Source organism: Bicyclus anynana, chromosome 16, assembly GCF_947172395.1.
Source record: "Bicyclus anynana chromosome 16, ilBicAnyn1.1, whole genome shotgun sequence".
Lineage (NCBI taxonomy): Eukaryota > Metazoa > Arthropoda > Insecta > Lepidoptera > Nymphalidae > Bicyclus > Bicyclus anynana.
The window spans coordinates 14,083,444-14,105,660 of record NC_069098.1 but is presented as its reverse complement, the minus strand read 5'-3'; the positions used below and the strand labels follow the sequence as shown (position 1 = coordinate 14,105,660).

The 22,217-nt window shown below is 36.3% G+C and overlaps 2 protein-coding genes and 1 long non-coding RNA gene across 7 annotated transcripts in view; 2 read left to right on the top strand and 1 right to left on the bottom strand.

Moving 5' to 3' along the window:
* Window positions 1-6: 6 nt before the first annotated feature.
* Window positions 7-1,614, top strand: LOC112054407 (uncharacterized). The gene is made up of 3 exons (XR_008251543.1): window positions 7-172; window positions 609-753; window positions 1,166-1,614. It is a non-coding gene; the product is annotated as an uncharacterized LOC112054407 (long non-coding RNA).
* A 985-nt stretch (window positions 1,615-2,599) lies between these two features.
* LOC112054406 (uncharacterized) lies at window positions 2,600-20,074 on the top strand. 3 transcript variants are annotated; one of them, XR_008251542.1, is made up of 9 exons: window positions 2,600-2,690; window positions 2,982-3,114; window positions 5,035-5,220; window positions 6,599-6,743; window positions 8,199-10,164; window positions 11,488-11,611; window positions 15,947-16,192; window positions 17,327-17,474; window positions 19,261-20,074. XR_008251542.1 is itself a non-coding variant. In XM_024094182.2 (5 exons), exons 1-5 carry the CDS (start codon window positions 2,650-2,652, stop codon window positions 8,294-8,296), a joined length of 603 nt encoding a protein of 200 aa, XP_023949950.2. In that variant the 5' UTR covers window positions 2,600-2,649; the 3' UTR covers window positions 8,297-10,255. The 3 variants fall into 3 exon arrangements, 1 of the variants encoding a protein (XP_023949950.2); XR_008251541.1 differs by lacking the exons at window positions 17,327-17,474; window positions 19,261-20,074 and having other exon boundaries at window positions 15,947-16,390; XM_024094182.2 differs by lacking the exons at window positions 11,488-11,611; window positions 15,947-16,192; window positions 17,327-17,474; window positions 19,261-20,074 and having other exon boundaries at window positions 8,199-10,255.
* Window positions 20,074-22,217, bottom strand: part of LOC112054404 (uncharacterized) — a 23,072-nt gene continuing 20,928 nt past the window's right edge. For 2 of the 3 annotated variants that reach the window (XM_052886030.1, XM_052886031.1), the window contains 3 exons: window positions 21,917-22,106; window positions 20,986-21,099; window positions 20,074-20,348 (listed from right to left, as the gene is read on the bottom strand). In XM_052886030.1, the coding sequence (XP_052741990.1) occupies window positions 20,278-20,348; window positions 20,986-21,099; window positions 21,917-22,106 (375 nt within the window). In that variant the 3' untranslated portion in view covers window positions 20,074-20,277. Of the gene's footprint in view, window positions 20,349-20,985; window positions 21,100-21,916; window positions 22,118-22,217 lie in introns of those variants that run through there. The other variant, XM_052886032.1, reaches the window with a different exon arrangement.

The window sequence follows — 22,217 nt, the reverse complement described above, 5'->3', positions numbered from 1 at the left end:
GAATCTAATTTTTTCAATATTGGGCTTTTATTCCACTGTCGTCATTTTACCGATTGTACCGGAAAATTACAAAAACTTAGTGTTAACATTCACAATTATTGGAGGTATAGACATGGTTGTTAACCTAATTGAGTTGCCATTTGTCGTACTTCTGCTTATTGGATTGCATAAGGTAATACTAATATATCACTAACTAAACGAACTAATAAAGTCGAAGTCTAATAGTACATTATGATATAAGTGAGGTAAGTTGAAAATTACAGCCAAGGCGATATTGCAGCTCGAGCCAAAGGCGAGAGCTATAGTAAGGAAGCAGATGGTCAACGATCTATGCTTAGTGATGATGCAATCTAAGATGGATGGAACGGAATGCAATCTAAAATTTTGAAACCGGACCCATTCGAAAAATTCTTTCACAGTCGAGAAGCTACACTATCCCCGAGTGCTTTAAGCTATATTTATCCCCGTATTCCTACGAGAACAGGAATCACGCGGGTAAAACCGCGCGGCGTCTGCTATTGTAACTATGTTTACTGGTATAATTACTGGTATGTTTACTAATGTTTACTGGTATAAATTACTGGTATGTTTCTTTATTATAATTACAGGAGAAATCAAAGTACGTCAGATTATTCCTCATATTCCTGGTAGTAATTACTGTGGTGACAATCATTGAGCGCATTGTAAGCCTGTCTCTCTCCACGCCTTCGTTTTCGCTCATACTGGGGGTATTTTTGACCTTGTTATATATAGGTACGTAAGTTTTAGTTTTTATCAAAGTTTTTAATAATTAGAAAAAAGAAAGAAGTGACTAAAATTGAGTAATGTATAATTTTATTAACAAAACGGATTTATGACGTGAATGAATTGTTTCTAAAGACATCGTACCGAAACGCTAAATCGCTTGGCGGTACGCCTTTGCCGTTAGGTAACTAGCTACGGCCAAAGTATCCCACCAGCCAGACTTGGACCAATTAAGAAAACCTCAATCTGCCCAGCCGGCCTTATAAATCCACCGGGCATACCACTGTGCCACGGAGGCCGTCAAATTCACCCTATACCATGATTCCACCCATGATTTGAACCTAGGATCTCGAGATCCGGAAGCCACATAGGCTAACCACTGGACCAACGGGGGTACCAATAATAAATTCGTTATTTTCAGTGTTCAACGTGTATTATATCGTCGTGTTAAGGAGCCATTACCTGAACATGGTGGAGGATGCCAAGAATCTACCCCCACCCTCGGCTCGGCAGGCTTAACTCCTCCCCAGCTCCAGGAAGCCGCTAGTACTTGGCACATCTATCGATCCGCACACAAAGGAGGTCGACCATTTTGGGCCCAGTACGTTACAGAAAAAGAAATGACGACAAATCCTTTCATCATTAACCTCAGACCCATTACAAATGGACCAGTATCGCACCCAAATTCACCATTTTGACCACTTATTGTACGTCATTTTTTGAGGGGGATGAGGTAATCTTACACATCGAAAATATTTAATAGTAAATATATTCTGTGTCCTTAGACTAAGTATAAAATTGATTAGCAATAAACACAGATTTATATGTAATTTGTATGTATTCGCAAATATATTATGTAAGAAAACAGGATTATTAGTTTTTTTATTTAAAAGAATGTTTGCCATAAATATGACCCATATTCTTAATTCCTTCCAACAAATCGTAAAAGATTGTGTTAGAAGTGGCTACGGAAAGTGGACAGGGATCGAATCACGGCCTCTCGGTGAAGAGTCCGACCCCTTTACCGCAGAGCTGTTGAGGCCTATAATGTATACTAATATTATAAAAAGCTTGTTTGTTTGCTTGAACGCGCTAATCTCAGGACCTACTGATCCGATTTGAAAAAATATTTCAGTGTTAGATATCCCATTTATCGAGGAAGGCTGTATATTATCCACGTATTCCTACGGGAGCGCGAACCAGGCGGGTGAAACCGCACAGCGTCAGCTAGTCTTTATTATAGTAGGATACCAACCAGGTTTAAGACGGCAGAGGGCGCCTTCAACCAGCGGATCCAGCAGGTCTGTTATTATGCGTATGAGAAAAGCAAACCACTTTGTTCGACTTCTAGGGATACTAATGACATGGGGGAAGAAATCTACGCGGTCTCTGTCATGATGGTAAAATGTTGGCAGTGAAAGGAGCTATGAACTATAAAGCTCGTCATCATCATCATTATCAACCCATATTCTCCTCACGCCTCCTCTTAGAATGAGAGAGCTTAGGCATAGAAATAACCCACCACGCTGGCCGAATGCGGACTGGCAGACTTTACACACGTAGAGAATTAGAGAATTAAGAAAATTCTCTAGTATGCAGGTTTCCTCACGATGTTTTTCATTCCCCGTTTGAGACACGTGATATTTAATTTTCTGATTCGAATCCACACCCTCTGGAATCGGAGGTAGAAGTCATATACATCGTATCGTATATATAACGTATCACGGCTATAGAGTACCTTCAAATTTAGGTCAGATTTAACAAAAAATAAGATAGAAATTGTTACGGAACCCTCTTCACGCGAGTTCAACTCGCACTTGTCCGGTTTTTAGTAGTATTATCAGTTTAGTGATTAAGCTGCCCTGTGATGCTTCATCGCTCATTTGAAAAATACTTTTCTGCAAGATGGGTGAAAAATTAGATCGAGATATTACTGTCACAAAAAGGTTAGTTTAATAAATATAATACCGGCAAAGACGTACCGCCAAGCGATTTAGCGTTCCGGTACGATGCCGTGTAGAAACCGAAAGGGGTGTGGATTTTCATCCTCCTCCTTACAAGTTAGCCCGCTTCCATCTAAGACTACATCATCACTTACCATCAGGTGAGATTGTAGTCAAGGGCTAACTTGTAAACAATAAAAAAAATATATATATATATATATAATACGTAATTCAGATTGTCACTGATGTTAATATACTGATTTCACAGAACATAATATATTTTTTTTATTATAGTGAGGCTTTTAGTCAACAAGCAAAAATGGTTGACCACGGAGCACGACCACGACCAAGGTTGGTTCTGGAGCAGTGTTGTTACTGCTGCATCCCTCTGAGGATCGGGAGCCTTATCCTCGCTTACTTGTTTCTGGTAATATAATTATTAACATTTAACATAACTTTTCTATAAATTTAACATCATCATTATTATCGAAAAACGCCCACTGCTGCAAAAAAATGTCTTTAACACGCCCTTAGAACCTCCTCAATACGACCCTGTCACAAAGTCCTTCCTTAGTAGACGTCTATTAACTACGTCTTTGCCAAATTCAGTCTTTGTAAGTCAAAGCGGTTTTCGAGATTTCGTGTTGAGTGACCTTCCACTTTTAGATAATATGTAGATTATGCCACAATATGTCTGATGAAGAGCCGTGATAGCCCAGTGGACCTCTGCCTCCGATTCCGGAGGGTGTGGGTTCGATCCGGGGCATGCACCTCCAACTTTTCAGTTGTATGAATTTTAAGAAATTAAATATCACGTATCTCAAAAAACTGTGAAGGAAAACATCGTGAGGAAACCTGCATACCAGAGAATTTTCTTAATTCTCTGCGTGTGTGAAGTCTGCCAATCCGCATTGGACCAGCGTGGTGGACCACCGACCTAACCCCTCTCATTCTGAGACGAGACTCGAGCTCAGCAGTGAGCCGAATATGGGTTGAGAATGATAATGATGATGATGTCTGATCCGATCATACAGAGATACTCCGAGCGAGAAAAGAGCAAGATTCTGTAATACTTTATTAAACTGTCTTTATTTTTTTTATTCTTTACAAGTTAGCCCTTGATTACAATCTCACCTGATGGTAAGTGATGATGCAATCTAAGATGGAAGCGGGCTAACTTGTTAGGAGGAGGATGAAAATCCACAACCCTACACGACATGGTACGTCTTTGTCAGTAGGGTGGTAGCAAGCCACGGCCGAAGCCTCCCACCAGCCAAAAACTGATCAACCTTCGTCTTTTACAAAAAAACAACACAGTGGCAACAAGACAACAACAAGGTGTGGACAACACAGGCTCTCGTTCTATAATTCATTCAGCAAGTTGACACTTTTTATAAAAGGATTTTAAATTTTTCATTATCGTTCATTTTATTTCATTACTTATAAAAAATAAAAAAGCCTCTCTTTTTTCAAATCGTTACATTTTTGCCCCATATTGCAATTTGATAGCTAATGTTCCCAACTATGACCCTTATAAGGGATCGCTATACGTTTCTATTGATGCTGTATAAGCTACTCGTAACTAATCATAGTCTGCAATAACGCAGGCATAACCAAGGGAAGTGACCATTTCCTCCTGTAATGATAAGATACATATAACACATCCAAAACATTTATTTAGGTATAAGTTTAGGCGAGGCCATATTAAAATACTCTCACACCTACCATTTCAGGGAATAAAAAAAGGATGATTGTTATCATCAGTACAACGCGCTACAGAAATAATTTACTACCCTATAAATTGCGTTTGTTTGTTTTAAACAAAAACCATGTTTATTAGTAGGTGCAGAACTGATACTGTCAGAAATGTTCGTTTTTTATTTGTTATTATTAAACTCCGAAAATATTTCACAATTTCTTTTACAAACTCCGAAAATATAACTCCGAAAGTATTTCACAATTTCTTTTACAAATGAAAAGCTACACTATCAGCGAGTTGCATTGGCTAGCATTTCATCGATCCGCCACCAGGTGGGCTGACGATAACAAGCGAGTCGAGTCGCTGGTTGCAGACGGCTCAGGATCGTGATGTTTGGAAGTCTCTACAAAGCTTATGTCCTGCAATGGACGTCCATCGGTTGATATAATGATGATACTTTTTTAGGGGGTATACCTAGGTTCCCTGGTACTACGTTGTATGGGCCGATGGGCATTGCATTTCGGTCAGTGGGGAGAGGAGGTGTACCTACTTTTATATGTATCATCATTTACCAGGTACCTACAATGTCGTTGTCAACGAGTATGGTTGGGGTTGATTCAATTTTAATTTTCAACTTGTTATTTTCAGGTTGGCGACATTGTGAATATAATTCTTTCAATAACGGGATTTTACTCCCTTGTCAGTATTTTACTGACCGTACCGGAAAATTACAAAAGCTTTGTCTTGAAATACACAATTATTGGAGGTATAGACATGGTTGCCAACCTAATTGAGTTGCCATTTGTCGTACTTCTGCTCATTGGATTGCATAAGGTAATAATCTATACTTTTAATAAATCTGTAGAGAGGTAAATACTGTACATGAAATATATTTCCAAAATAACTATCAGGGGGTGATTAGTAATCGATACTGATGCCAAAAATGCTATCAGTAAAATTTTTGTCTGTCTGTCTGTATGTTCGTTATAGAAACAAAAACTACTAAACGGATTTTAACGAAACTTGGTACAATTGTTCTTCATACTCCTGGGCAGGTATAGTATACTTTTCATCACACTACTTACAGGAACAGAGCAGTGAAGGGTAGGTAGTTGAAAGTTTACATCGACTTTCACGCGGACGAAGTTGCGGGCGTCCGCTAGTATAACATATTTTGGTACTTTCATCACTGTTCATTGAAAATAATATTAAAGTCAATATCTAAATTAATTTATTTCTAGTAGGCTTAGTTTATTAGCACTTTTGAAAAGTCAGCTCCTGTAGCCAAGTGTGGTCACGTGATCAATATCTGTAATTCTCATACATTTATCTAGTTTTCGAAGCGTTTGCGATCGTAGAAAGAGAATAGACGTGCCACTTAGCCACAGGGGCGGGTTACTATGTTAATATGGGGAACTATTAGACCAACCAAGATCCCAGAGCGATCTCACACAGATTATTTTAACAAAAATTAAACTTTGGGTTTTCAGTAGCGTCTCATATGCTTTGAATGTATACGTGTTTGTGGAGACTTGCTCTGTGACAACTGGGCCTATAGACACTGGGCACTTTTATTTTCCAAACTAAGTTCTATTTAAAAAAAAAAATATCAAAACCGGACTACATTAAAAAAAGTTATGCGTGGTTTTAATTTACAATTAATGGGTATACTCAATCATCCCCTGATTTCCTACCCTTAGGGTAAGATGTTTTTTCCCAAATTTATATGGGACCTAATTCGAACTATCCCTTTCTAAAGTAAAAAATTACACGTGTTCATACATACATAAAAAATAATGAAGATCTGGAGTCGCTATGATGATACTCGTAGAACTGAAACACACATAAGCAAACTCCTTGAATTACTACTAATACTACTAATTTTTAGTATTTTTATGTATGTATACAAATTTTTACAAATGTAACTTGTAAAAATAATTTTCCATACAATCTTTCAACCACTGTCTCACGCTCTACCGATTTAATTTTTGCAACAAAAAATATCCTGTAACCTTCTTCGCATGGGGTTATAAGCCAGACCTGGACAAATTAAGAAAATCTCAATTCGCCCAGCCGGGGATCGAACCCAGGACCTCCGTCTTGTAAATCCACCGCGCATACCACTGCGCCACGGAGGCCGTAAAATAGATGAATTATATATTAAAATAGATGATAATTTTAAATAGATGAATGTTTACTGGTATAATTTCAGGAGAAATCGAAGTACGTCGGAGTGTTCCTCGTATTCCTGGTAGTAATTACTGTACTAACGCTCGTGCAACGGATTGTAAGCCTGTCTCTCTCCACACCCTCAGTTGCACATATTTTGTGGATTTTTGTGGCCTTGGTACATATAGGTACGTAAGTTATTCATCATTATCAACCCATAGCACGAGTCTCGTCTCAGAATGAGAGGGGCCACGCTGGCCCAATGCGGATTGGCAGACTTCTCACACCTAGAGAATTAAGAAAATTCTTAGATATGCAGGTTTCCTCACGATGTTTTCCTTCACCGTTTGAGCAGTGTGGGTTTGAATGGACTATTTATGGAATTAAATATCTTAAAATGCAACTGAAAAGTTGGAGGTGCATGCCACGGGCCGGATTCGAATTTACGCCCTCCTAATCGACGGCAGAGGTTATATCCTCTGGGCTTTCACGTCTCTATATTGAGTTATTAGTTATTATCAAATTCATACAAATTAGAAAAGATAATGTAGTGACTATAGTGTTTTTCAGATAGCATGGGTACGATGACAGTTCGTTTTAATCTTGAAAGTTTACCGCGATTCACGACGGCCTCCGTGGTATGCGCAGTGGACGTACAAGACGGAGGTCCTAGATTCGATCCCCGGCTGGGCTGATTGAGGTTTTCTTAATTTGTCCAGATCTGGCTGATGGGAGGCTTCGGCCGTGGCTAGTTACCACCCTACCGACAAAGACGTACCGCCAAGCGATTTAGCGTTCCGGTACGATGTCGTGTAGAAACCGAAAGGAGTGTGGATTTTCATCCTCCTCCTAACAAGTTAGCCCGCTTCGATCTTAGACTGCATCATCACTTACCATAAGGTGATATTGTAGTCAAGGGCTAACTTGTACGTAATAAAGAAAAAAAAACGATAATAGTACCTACGTATTATGAACGTAATATAGCATTTGTCACCGTATCCATGCTATCTGAAAAACACTTTAGCACTGAGATGTAGCGAATATGTAGCAAAGTCAAAAGTTAAAATTCATTTATTTCAAATAGGCTTAGTTTACAAGCTCTTTCGAAACGTCAGGTTATATTAAACTTAAGATAACCAAGTCCAGTCCAGATTTAACCAAGTTCAGTCTGAGAATCTTTACTGAAAATATCTTACAAGATAGCTCAGTAAGTATTCCATGACTCAACCCAGGATTTGAACCCAGGATCTCGTAATCCGAAACCACATAAGTTAACGCCGAGGCAAAAAAAAGAGTAGTACCAATAAGTAACTAAATACTTATATATACTAGTCGAGGTTACTACACCATTGATGAGTTCCTTAATGTTAAAGATGCTTGGAGGCCGTTGGATCAGCTTCCACCTTCACACAGGAAGTAAAACTACAAGAAATTGTAATGTTGTCATCAATTGTAATTATAATATTATTGCATGATTTTTTTAAAGAGCAACTGTTGAGTTTTTTGCCGGTTTCTTCTCAGCAGAATCTGCCTTCTGAACCGGTGGTAGAATCTTTACAAATAGTCAACTGACGTAGGTATCAAAAGTGCTTGTAAACTGAGCCTACTTGAAATAAATGAATTTTTGATTTATTTATTTTCAGCGTTCAACGTGTATTATATCGTCGTGTTAAGGAGCCATTACCTGAACATGGTGGAGGATGCCAAGAATCTACCCCCACCCTCGGCTCAGCAGGCTTAACTCCTCTCCAACTCCAGGAAGCTAGTACTTGGAACATCTATCGACCTATCTAAGGAAACCGACAAATTTGGGCCCAGTTCGATACAGAAAAAAAAATAACGAAAAATCCTCTCATCATTAACAACTCGAATTTAGAATTTCTGCAACGGTTCCAGTCAAAAATGCTGCACATGATTACCAATGCTCCTTGATACGTCAAAAATGATCGCCTGCATCGTGAACTAAAAATTAAGACTATAAAGACAGAAGTTGCAGACTCAATGAAAACATACCAAAAGCGTATTCGTAAACATCCAAATCAACTTGCAAGGAACCTAATGATGAAGAAACCTGGTACAACTTTCAAAAGGCTCAAGAGACCGAGCACCACAAGATGTCATGAAATAGACACTACATTATTATATTTGGGCAAATCACTGGATTTTGCACCTAAGTAGTTTATAAGTTTGACGTACGTTAGCTACCTAATAGAATTGACATGAAACTAATAACAACGGCATTTTTTGTATTCCGTAAAGTTTATTGTTAACGACTACCTACTGTATGATATCCACGAAGTCAGTAGGTACTTGAATGATATTTTTAACCGAATTAGAAAAAAAAGGAGGAGGTTTCTCAATACGTTTCTTAATTTTGTTATAAATTAATACGTCACTAACTTGGTACCGCCTTCAAAGTAATCAGAAGGTACCGGAAGGAAGTGATCATACGATGTTATTTTTAGCTTTTTAGTTTAGTGAAACATTTTTGGGATCTTGAAGGTAGTTGGATTTTTTTAATGATATTTTTGTTCTTTTAATTTAAATGATTACTTTTACCATTACACCAATCAAGACAAGGTAATTTAATTAATGCAGAAAACTACGAATTTTAGACTGGACAGTGAATCCAGTCTAAAATTCGTAGTTTTCCGCATTAATTCAGCTACAGTTTGCGGTTTTCCTACAATTCTGGCGAATATTTTAGGGTTTCGCGTTTTCCAACTATATATAGGTATACCTGCTAATTTATTTGTTTAATAAAATTATAATTTTTACAATTCAAAATTGGAAATTAATTTTTGTTTAAAAAATATATGGAAAGCGAAAGCAGAATGTATAATGGAGAATATAGACGAAAAACTACAACCAATCATAGCAAAAATGAAAATTTAATAACAAAAATTTTGAAATTTTTGTAGAGATGGATAACCTGAAAAGAGAAAATAAATAAAATAATTTAATGAAGAAGCTTTGGGAGTGAAAAATATTATAAAGCTCGTCAATTGAAAGTAATTTCAAGTCAATTGAATGTAAATTCCATTTATATTTAAATGTCATTTACATATCTGTAAACGACATTTAAATATATTACGATCGATCAACATTTCTAATTACTAATTATTTAATTACAATTAACGGACGACTGATTTACAAACAAATACCAGACCACGCATAACTTTTTACCAAGTGGTCCGATTTTGATAATTCGTTTTTTATTGTAAAGGGTATTTATACCCTAGGGTAGGAACCTTCCCTTACTGCACCGTCAATGGGATCACAGCTTCCATTATATACAACATTCATTAGATGTTCGGCGCTTTCATAGTTGAATGATCTTCAGTAACGTTACTTAGTTGCTATAATAGTTAATAATTATCCTTGTACGGAACCCGTGGTGCGCGAATCTGATTCGTACTTTTCGGTAATTAATAGTATATATTATCATACATGTACGAGTATTCTGTACTATTATTATTAGTGGTTAGTGTTAGTTAGTGGCTCATCTCATTTGATGCTTCATCGCTTATTGACATTTGAACATTACTTTTGTGCAAAATAGCTGACAATAGCTGACAAATTAGAGAAAGATATTACTGTCACAAAAAGGTAAGTTTATAAAATATATATTAATTATAATAAATACATATCTATACCTATAATAAAACTGTAGCAGGTCCAATTCTGTACATTAAAGATATTTTGATTTTTTTTTTGTTTGGGGGCAAATTATCGATACTGAAGCTAAAAATATTTTTTTTCGATTTTTTGTCTGTCTGTCTGTGCGTGTTTTTTTTATTAGGGCATCACGCTGAAACTACTGAATGAATTCAAATGAAACTTTTACTCGGTTTGAGACCATACTATGAAGAAGGTTATAGGAAACGTTTTATTCTAAAAATAAAACAAAAAGGGGGTGAAATAGGGGTTGAAAGTTTGTATGGAAAGTCCTTCATTTTTAGAGTTACAAATCAAATCAAATCAAAAATCATTTATTTCAAGTAGGCTCAGTTTACAAGCACTTTTGACACGGCCGTTGACTATTTGTAAAGATTCTACCACCGGTTCGGCAGGCAGGTTCTGCTGAGAAGCCGGCCGGCGAATAGTCCGCGTAGAATTTAGTTTTTCACAAATCCCTCGGGAACCATGGATTTTCTGGGATAAAAAGTAGTCTATGTGTTAATCCAGGTTATTATATATCTTAATAACAAATTTCAGCTAATTCGGTTCAGTAGTTGAGGCGTGAAAGAGTAACAAACATTCATATCATGAAAATCATCAGTTTTCGAAAATCTCGGGAAACCATGGATTTTTTTTCGGGATAAAAAGCCTATGTGCTAATCCAGAGTAATCTATTTCCATTTCAAATTTCAGCTAAATCGCTTCAGTAGTAGCGGCGTTATAGAGTAACAAGCATCCATACATCCATACAAACTTTCGCATTTATAATATTATAGTAGGATTATAGAACTGTCATTCCTATTATATCCGTATGAACAATTGTATACAATTCGTACAGTTTACGCACGATTAGCTTCTCCCTATAATTACAATATAGGTAGTTCTTTGTTCGCAACTGAGAATACTCTACTACGAGTAGACTAAGAGCCTTCGATAACCAGGCCTATAGCCATATTTTGGCACGTCGATTCTCTTTCTAACAAAAAAAGCAAGCAAACGCTTCGAAAATTAAAAAATGTACAGGATTGACATTTGTTATCGACAGATAATCGTACGAAAACCGTACGAATCATATATAATAATAATTATTTAATTCATACGGATATAATTTTTGACAATTATTTTTTAAATAAAAAAAAATCGTACTGTACCTACGTGTAAATAGACACTTCCATAATTATATTATTTCACGGATTTCTCACAACTTCGGAAGCTGTCGGATTTTTTTCAAGTACTTATTTTTTTTTGCAGAATGGCTTCTAATCATCAAGTATTAACGACCCAGTCAAGACCAAGATCAAGTTCGGATCAGGATACCTGTTGCTGCTGTATTCCATTGAGGACTGGATGTCTCATCCTCGCGTACATGTATCTGGTATTGAACATATTTATCTAAATACAGTGTAAACTCCATGTGACATCACTTGATTTAACGACAAACTCGCTAAAGCGTCGACATCACATGGCTTTGATTGGTTTAGCTTGCCTTCCATACAATGATACACACTACATAGCATTACAACCACTCTCAATAACGACAATTAAGTAATAAAAAGTACATTTTAAGTTGCCAAAAGGAAATGGTGCATTTCAGATCCACTCTTGTACCCCGTATAATTGAAATTTAAAAAATACAAGGATTTTATTAAAATTTATTAAAGTGAATAAATGTAACTAAATTAAAAGAAATACATAAAATAAAAACCCAAGTTTTTGTGTTATATCAAGATGGCGCCCATAGAGCAACTATGACATGACAATTGACAGCAAACGTCAAATCGATTAATGTATTGAAAACGTCATCTATTCGCCATTATTACCCATCTAATGTTGCATTTCTTGGGAGATAAATGAATATTATTTCGAAAGAATTGAATTGACAAAAAATATTTTCTTTTATTTCCGCTAGGGTACAATGACTGATCCTGGGCTCCATACAATTTAGAACCATCTCCTTCGTGAAAAAATAGACAGAAAAATGGAAAGGATGCCTAATTTTTTGAAAATATAATATAGCCTTCCTCGATAAATGGGCTATTTATATCACTGAAATTATTATTCAAATCAGACCAGTAGTTCCTGAGATTAGCGCATCAAATCAAACAAACAAGCTCTTTAGCGTTATAATATTAGTATAGATGTGTCAAAATTTAAAAAGGAGTATCCTATTTATCCTATTTATCTTGATTCCCTTTATAAAATTGATTAAATGACGAATTTTGTTTGTTGTTCTAACCCGGGATTTGAATCTTAGACCTCATTGTCCGTAACTGAACCAGCTACCCACGGCTCCAATGAAGCCGGTAAAATAGTCTAATAATAAGCTCCATTTTATTCCGATTTTCCCATAAAATGATATCTACGCGGGGCTTAGCTAGTAAACAATAATTATTTCACCATACCAAATATAGTCGCTTGTGGTCACAAGCCTATGCGGTACATATAGTCATAGGCCTGTGACTACAACCGGCTATATTAGGAATTTCATCATCATACTGCTTTTGACATTCATTTCCTTGTACAGTACTTTGTATACAAGAGTGATAAGTACTTACGTAGTCAAAATTAGTAGGAAAATAGTAGGTAAAGTATAGGGCAGTTGACTCATATCAAATTTCGACGGCCGCGTGGCGCAGTGGGTAGTGACCCTGCTTTCTGCATCCACGGCCGTGAGTTCGATTCCCACAACTGGAAAATATTTGTGTGATGAGCATGGGTTTTTTCCAGTGTCTGTGTGTATTTATACATTATATAAGTATTTATATGTAGTATATAAATGTATATGAATATTATAAAATCAACTATCTTAGTACCCATAACACAAGCTACTCTGTATGCTTACTTTGGGGCTAGATAGTGATGTGTATTGTTTAAGTATATTTATTTATTTATTATTTATTAAATTTAATATAATAGAACCTACATTACTGCCGCGGCCGGCAATGGAGACATTGATGGACAAACGTGTAAATGTGGGCCGAGGAGAAGCCGAGGCACACACACGTAAGTCCATTAATGACTAGTTGCAAGTACTTTTTTTAATTAACAATGCTCAAAAATGAAACTGTAGATTTCAGAACTTTTATTTGAATATACAATAGGGATGATGACAGTTTTTTAAATTGTATATAAATTAAGAGTACGCTAATAGTAAAGCAATTTTGTAAAAGTAACAGGGTATCTGCGACCATTACTTTCGGAGCTACAGGGATTTAAAGGGTCAGATTTGCGGCGCTGCCGCGGATCCCTGAAAAACGCCCCATACAAAATGGCACGAACTGACGTCGTAGGCAATGTAATGATCGTTAGATTTGTATGCGCGTTCAAACAAAATTACTAATATCTTTGTTATTTGTGCGTTTATCTTTATAGTTCATTTATTAAAAAATGTCACATTTAATTTAAGGAAGCTAAAACTGTATGAATTTTCATCTAATTACGATAAAAGATTTTTAATAGATTTTAAAATTTTATAATCTCATTTATTTTGCAAATATCCACACAATCTTTGTTTTTTACATATAAATTTATTAACAATGACCCTATTTACCCGAATGTATCATAAAAATCAATACATTCAAACCTAGTCATCATCCCCATTATTGAATGTACAATTCTTAAAATTCAATGTGGATTTTCCGGGAATTGGTTATAGATAATTTTAACGAGGTTGAAGTTTGTTATATACCTACTAGCGTTTTCGGCGTGATTCTGAACTTCAAAGTTTTGACGGGAAATCGATGATCGGGATAAGGTGCTTTCGTTATTTACGCGTCTTCTCCATATTAAAGAACTTACAATGTTATATCATTACTCTAAGACGTGCACGCACATCTTAACTTAGTATGCAACAAGCGCATGCTGCGACTGAATATTTTACTGTTTTTTTCTTGCTTGCCTTCGTGGTCATTTTAGAAGTGTAAAAACACAAGCCGCAACACGAATATAATGAGAAAGTTGTTACTTTTCATATTAAATATTCGTAAGTATTTGCGAAACCAATGACAATTCCGCGACGCTTCGGGGCTCATCTAACGATCTACGATCGATGGATTTTCTTGAAACTATTGCTCGACCAGCAAGCAACAGTACATCGAACTTGCTGTACAGTCTCAGACCAATTATTGTATAGGACCTGCCTCGCTAGACGTTACTTTTCTGTCAAAGTATATGATCATCGACCTAATGCGATTATAAAAACTCTATAGTATCGATGTTAAATAGTTGTAATCGTGATCGTCGGTTAAAGAGCTGCGTAAAAATACCTTTTTGTGTAATTGAATTGTGTAAAAAACGGGCAAAAATTCTAGTTTAGTTATGAAATACCAAATCTAAGCTCGTCTTCTTCAGAAACTGACAGACAATTTTGTTCGTGACTGTAAGTGCGATACAGGTCCTTCTATAATTGGTCTGAGTGTACAGTACAGTACAGCAATTTCGATTTATCTCGAAGAAGCTTGTCAAAATAATGCTCAAATTTCCAAGCATATTTTGAGAAAAGTAGTTTTAGTTTCATGTAGTATATGGATTATGGAACAGGAGCAGTACCCTAGCGGAAATAGAACAAAATATTTTTACACGCTTTATTGTAACTATGTATGTAAGAAAATCTTGGAATCCTACTCACGCAATGCAATTAGGATGAAATTTTGCACACGCTCTGATGACAATACATGACTAGCTACGAAACGTCATTACAAATTCGATATGGCGGCCTGCCCAATCACTTTAACTATGTAGGAAAGACAAATCTTGGAATCTTAATTTGACTCACTTCCTGGTCTTCGTGTAGGATGAAATTTTGCACACGCTCTGAGTTCTGAGGGCCTTTAACTCGCGAGATAGATTACAAACTAACGTTATTTACAATTTAACAATGACATATATAATAAATAATCCAACAATCAGTTTACAAAAATATAACGCAAAATATAAACGAATTATATTGAAAAACTTCAATCCCTTTTTGACCTTTTAGGAGAAGAAAAATCTTAAATTATATTATCTGTAGGATTTTACTGGTACTACACACACCAATTTAAAAAAATATAACTTGAATAATGAAGGACTTTCCATACAAATTTTCAAATTGAAAAACACGCGCGCGATGCATTGGCAATCACAGAACGACCAAATAGCGAAATTCTTGTCGTGACTGACGTGCTATTCTAGGCTAGGCCTAGAGAAGGATCTATATCGGAAAGTAGTGTGCATCGTAATCAAATAATCTTCCATACGCGTCATGGCTTTTCTTCATTGCCACAACGCGTTGAGATCGAATAGCATGTCAGCCACGACACGAATTTCGCTATTCAGTTCCTTTGATTGCCACAACGCATCGTGCGCGTTTTCGTTAGAGCCATCACACGAATTTCCCTATGTAAATGTTTTACTGCGACCACAACGCGTTGTGAGCTTTTTTTGCTCACTGAGCGTTTTCGATCTTTGAGCGTAACATATAATATATTAATTGTATAAATATTTCAATAACGCGGTTATTAAAAGTTGTTATTAACCAGCTGTTTTTTTTTTACTTTACTAAAATTAATATTCAATTGTAAAAATGCTCCACGGATCCTGGATTAATGGTGTTTGTCATTGAAATTACTGGCTAGGTGCTGCTAGGGGGCAGGGTTGTTACGAGCATGTATAGAAATAAATAGTATTTGTGGGGAGTTTCAAATTTTTAATTTCAACTTATTATTTTCAGGTCAAAAACATTGTGAAAGTATTTGTTTTGATTCCATTAGCTGTAAATATAGTTCAAGAAGTAATTGCGTCACTGGACAACCATGATATTCACGAAGCTACGTCATATGATAACAAAGATTTATTTTATAAAAACGATGATACTCACGAAGTCGTAATTGGGTCATATATTTGTCTTGGACTATTCTCAGTTTTCTGCATAATGGAGTCGACATTTAATGTACTTCTTCTCATCGGACTTCATAAGGTAATGTAATTAAATAGAACGAAGCCCGCGACACTAAAACGCACCTCATCTAAATTAACAGCCGATGGACGTCCACTGCTGGACACAGGCCTCTTGCATGGGTTTTCAAACACAACTGTCTAAAGTCGCCAGCATCCAGCGGCTCCCTACATCCTACTTAATGTACCTACTCGGTCCAATCTGGCGCTTTTCGTTACATGGTCGTAATTGCAGCTCTTTGAGTCCCTAACGTCCATCGGCTCTTCGAACTATAACTTACCCATTGCCACTTCAGCATTGCGACTCGCTGAGCTATATCAGTGACTTTGGTACTTCTGCGGATCTCCTCATTTCTAATTCGATCACGCAGAGATACTCCAAGCATTACTTAACTTAACATAAATCCATCGTCCGCTGAGTGACTTTGAGACTCCTATGAAGGCGCATAGTTAGCGACCATGTCTTGGATCCCTTGGCAATAGCTACCTCAGCTTATGAAGGATAAATGTTCTCTATATAGATAAATGATCTCCTATTATAGGTAAGTACGATAGTAGACTATGGAGCTATGGAGAGAGGATTTGGAAGTTTTGTCAAATAAAGACTTAATTTTTTTTTATTGTTGTGAAAAATCTATAGCCGCACGTAAAACCGATTTCTGTCGTGGCGACGCATGCCGTGGCGACGTGTCCACTGTCCTCTGTTAAGTCAACTTACAAATTAATGTCGATGTTTCACATATGCCAGGCGTCCCGTGACGGTTCATTTTTTTTTTATTTAAAATACATCAATGTCGGGAAATAATAAATATGATAAACTTTATATAGCAACCTTAGGCGAGAGTCAGATTCGTCGTTTTTTTATGATATGTATATATGTTATACGTATTTTAACATGTTTACTTGTCACAGTAGTTTTAAGTTACATTTGTCATAATCATTGAATCTTAAAATGTTAAATTGTATAAGCTATTACATATGTTTTCTTTTTTATTTGTTTGCTTTTAAATTAGGATTATACATAGTCTATTTAAATTTTACATATACCAAATTATTATGGTAGAAAGTATCAGGGTCTTATTATATTTAAGTAATCTTTGTAAACCTGCTTTCTGATGAATAAATATTATTATTATTATTATTATTAATATTTCAGGAAATATCAAAATACGTAAGAGTGTTCTTCATATATCAGGCAGTAATCATTGTCCTGATGACAATAATTGTTATAGTAATCCTGGTTGTAATGTTCGCACCAATCGAAGCTATCATTGGGGTGGCAATTAACGACATAATACAAATATGTAAGTTTTGTTATTGTTATAAATTTTGTATTTTTTTTATTCTTTACAAGTTAGTCCTTTACTACAATCTCACCTGATGGTAAGTGATGATGCAGTCTAAGATGGAAACGGGCTAACTTGTTAGGAGTAGGATGAAAATCCATACTCCTTTCGGTTTCTACACGACATCATGCCGGAACGCTAAATCGCTTGGCGGTACGTCTATGCCGGTAGAGTGGTAACTAGCCACGGCCGAAGCCTCCCACCAGCCAGACCTGGACCAATTAAGAAAATCTCAATCTGCCCAGCCGGGGATCGAACTCAGGACCTCCGTTTTGTAAATCCACCGCGCATACCACTGCGCCACGGAGGCCGTCAAAAATAATTTATGTATGTAACATTTTTATATAATACATTAACAAAATAATAAAATTTTAATAAAAAAAATTTCAACCGACTGCAAAACTGAACTCGCGTGACGAGTGTTTCGAAAGTTGTTAATCTGTCATGCTTTTAAAAACTGACCTGTGGACCTATTTCCTTTATTTATTATCAACTCGTCTAAGTAAAAAACAAATCAATTTACAAAATGTCATCCAAATTCTATGATACAAATTACAAATGTCATCCGGTGCTTACAGTGGATAGATATCATTAGTATATACACTTTGTCGTCCACTTCAATAGGTTGATAATGATAATAAAGACCAAAATAGTGAATAAACCAGCTGAAATTTTACCTATTTATATAATTTTCAGGCTTATTTGTTTCGTTAAATAATATTATCTAAAGATAAACCTAAAATTATTTTTGCAGTAGGTATAGTATTTAACAAAACTTAACATTAGTTTTGATGAATAGGTTATAAACTCATAACAGTATGCAAGGTAGTAGGCAAAATATTGAATGATTTACCATATTTGTTAAACATATTTTTAATTAGAGATATTAAGATAATGTTAGTTTCAGTAGTTTCAGAGAAAAAAAAAGGGGGGGGGGGGGGATGGTCACTTCTCAAAATTTGGTCTCGAAATTGGTCAAAATTAAATAACTTAGAAAGTATTAATTTTAAACAAAACAAACACAAAAAAATATATTTGAGATCCTCATAATAAGTTCTTTCATTTGATGTATCACATGATGCAGTTACAATTTTTTTTTTTGTGTTTTTCAACTTGCACCCCAAAAGTGACCTTCATATTCAAAAATTTTATAATTCTGAGGTTTTCCGGAAATTTTCAAGTAACAAGCTAACTTCTGTATTTTTTCAAAATTTTAGGTTTGGTAGTTTCGGAGAAAAGTGTAGAGGGTCTATTTTCTTGAAATCTTGGAAACTATTTATTTCAAAATTCCAAAAATAAAAATTGATATTCTCTTATCAAGCTCGTTTGTTGGGTGTGTCATGTTTTTAATAAATTGTGTAGGAAATAGTAGTCTGTGACGGATATGACGTCGCTCGATCTCGTGTTGGCTTCAGTATGCTCGTGGCGTTCGAGCCGTCCACATCTCTTGTTGTGTAATTCTTTATGGGTTACTTGGGATAGGCGGGGAGAGTGACTTGAGTGGAAAAGGGGAGTGTTTGATATCACTCAAAGGATCCTTTAACCCTACACACATCGTTCACAAGTGCGTGACTCCACTCAAGTTCATTCTCTGCCATTCTAGGGTCTTATTTTGGTTACAGTTTGATTTGTTAATTAAGTTGTCCTGACCAGTTTTGTGAATCATAACCTTTGTTCGACATTAGTTTTCTTAAATTTCTTATTTTTGAGTCCTATAATAAGTAATTAAATACTTTCTTTTTAGCTTTCGAAGTATATTATATCTTCGTATTCAGGAGACATTACCTAAACATGGAGGAGAATAAACAGAACCTGATGGTTGGTTGGCAGGGATAACATCACCCCCCAACTTTAAGATGCCTAATACCTACGCACGTGCACATCTACGACTGGTCTGCGAGAAAAATAATATATTTTTTTTCTATTATTATCTTTTAAAAGTAATTTGTTTTTGTTAACTATTGTATTGTGTATGATTTCTAGTTTGTACTCGTATATTCTTAATAAAAAAAATTCAACCGCATTCAAAAACATAAAACGTACCGACTAAACTAAAAAGCGTAAAATAATATCGAATTATGTTCTACCTACTGATCAGTTTGAAGGCGGTGCTAACCCGGTGATGTACTAATTCAAGCCATGACAGAATATCATAAAGATAAAGGTTTTTAGATTGTGTTCTTTCATGTAGCTCTTGAAACGGCTTAAATTAATACGAATTTTGAAAGTTCCCCTCGATTTCTTCAGGATCCCATCATCAGATCCTGACATGATAAAATGTTCAAATCGGTCCAGGCGTCTTCGAGTAATCAGGTAACATACATACAAAAAAAACATACACTCGAATTGAGAACCTCCTCCTTTTTATGAAGTCGGTTAACAATAAGATGCTTTTTTTAAAATTTGTATTGAATTGTCATGTATTTATTTTTTTATTATATCAACATCTGTTACGTAGCGTTGCTTCAGTTTAGTCGATAAGCGGCATATTTCTTCCATTCTACTTATCTTAATATAGTAGTTTTAAGCGAAAACTATTTAATAAAAGATCATCAGCTTTTGTGTCTATTATTTATGAGTTTTTATTGTCAATTTTATTAATATTCTTTGAAGCACCGTTCTGGGCTCAAGTGAAAAATTTAGGAGAAAATAATAAATTCCGCTTATTTCGGAGATTCTGGTTCCAATAAATAAATCGCATCTACCACAGTGACTTCAATGGTACTGAATTCTATGAACTAAAATGAACGCCATGCTACTTTTATTTGAGATGGTAACTTCCTATATTTGGTGAGATGGCTTTGATTATACTTTCCACGCAGTACGGAGTATCTGAAATAAGAAAAGCTGATAATAAGGTTTTCTAAGCGATTTCGAATGTATTCTGACTTAGGATCTTATCATCATTATCAACCCATATCCGGCTCACTGCTGAGCTTAAGTCTCCTCTCAGAATGAGAGGGATTAAGCCAATAGTCCACCACGCTGGCCCAATGCGGATTGGTAGACTTCACACTCGCAGAGAATTAAGAAAATTCTCTGGTATGCAGATTTCCTCACGATGTTTTTCCTTCACTGTTTGAGACACGTGATATTTTATTTCTTAAATGCATACCACTGGAAAGTTGGAGATGCATGCCCCGGACCGGATTCGAACCCACACTCTCCGGAATCGGAGGCACAGGTCATATACACTGGGCCTTCACGGCATATAGGAAGGGTGATCTTATCACAAGCTCTTAATTCCGTGACAATTCCATAATGCTTCGATATTTTTTTCCCTGACGGCCATTAAGCTTATAGTATTTTGTATAGCGATTTAGAACGTCGTCGACCATTCACTCAATGCGTACCACTTATCGAGAGATATTGTGATGGTTTTGCAAAACATTTGGTAACACCCCTGTTCTAAATTGCCAGGGTCATTGAAAACGAGAACATCATATGAACGAATAGTAATTTAACTTACCAACGTGGACCCACTCAGTGTCCAGGTGGCCATATTCTTTGCGAGCTTCGACAATCGCCTCGTGCAGAGCGTGCGTTACCACCACTGCGAGGACCAGCGCTGGCTCCCCGGTAGCTGGAAGCACACAATAACGTAAGCTATATAATTAACGTTCAGCGTTGGCATAATATTGACTAGCATAATACCATCGCACTCCAAGACACCAGCTAGGTTTCCATCCCTATGTCAATGATCCCTAGGATTCGTACGTGCTTCTTACAACCTGAGCAACCTTTATGATGAGAGTGAATAGGCATCTTTTAGGCAAGCGTGTTCCACCTTAGGCTACATCTACATTTACCATCAGGTGAGATCGTGGTCAAGCGCAAGCTTATTCCTTAAAAAAAATACACGTAAATATCACAGATTCACATTATTCCTACAACTAAACTGTATCATTATTGTGTTTAACCTAATGCAGAAGTGATTGCAGATCATCAGAAAAGAGCTCGGTAAATAGATTCACAGAATGGACTAGATGCATTAGACTCGGTTGATCGTCGCGCTAGACTTAATCATATTACAGGAACTTTATAATCTTGTTCCTCCATCCCCATTCTACCACAGAACAGCGAGACGTCGTGAAAAATGACATCTCTTTATTGTCGACGTCCAGTCGACCCGCACGAAACTTTTGTCGTCAACGTTTCTATTTAGAACTGCTAAGATGAGGAATGTCACTGACACCTACAATTGGTGCACCTTCAAGGCAAAAGTGAATAGGTATCTTCTAGGCAAGCGCGTTTCATCTTAGACTTCATAATTGTTTACCATCAGGCATGATTGTAGTCAAGCTCAAGTCTATCCAAAAAAAGATCAGCTTAAAATTAAGTTCAGAATCAGAAATTAGTCGTTTGGACCTTGGAGTATTATTTGCTCAATGCCTGCTTACCTTTAGATCTCAAAACACCGTTATTATTTAGCGAGTTCCTCTTGAACGAAATTCTGAAGTCCACGGGGATATCACAAGCACCAGGTGGTTTATAGGTCCACGTCCTATTTGTGAGCAAGCGACCTGACGGGTCGTATATAATCTTCTCCGACGTCCACAGACCTAAGCCCATGACGAAAGCACCTTCTATCTAAAATGACACTGTACATCATTATCATTATTATCAACCCATATTTGGCTCACTGCTGAGCTCCTCTCAGAATGAGAGGGGTTAGGCTAATAGTTCACCACGCTGGCCCAT

Bases quoted from the DNA above. Each gene is read 5' to 3' on its own strand.
- LOC112054406 (XM_024094182.2), top strand. From the start codon at position 2,650: ATGGGTGAAAAATTAGATCGAGATATTACTGTCACAAAAAG. The intron at 3,115-5,034 runs GTAATATAATTA...TGTTATTTTCAG, and splicing joins TCCTCGCTTACTTGTTTCTG to GTTGGCGACATTGTGAATAT. The intron at 5,221-6,598 runs GTAATAATCTAT...GTATAATTTCAG, and splicing joins TGCTCATTGGATTGCATAAG to GAGAAATCGAAGTACGTCGG.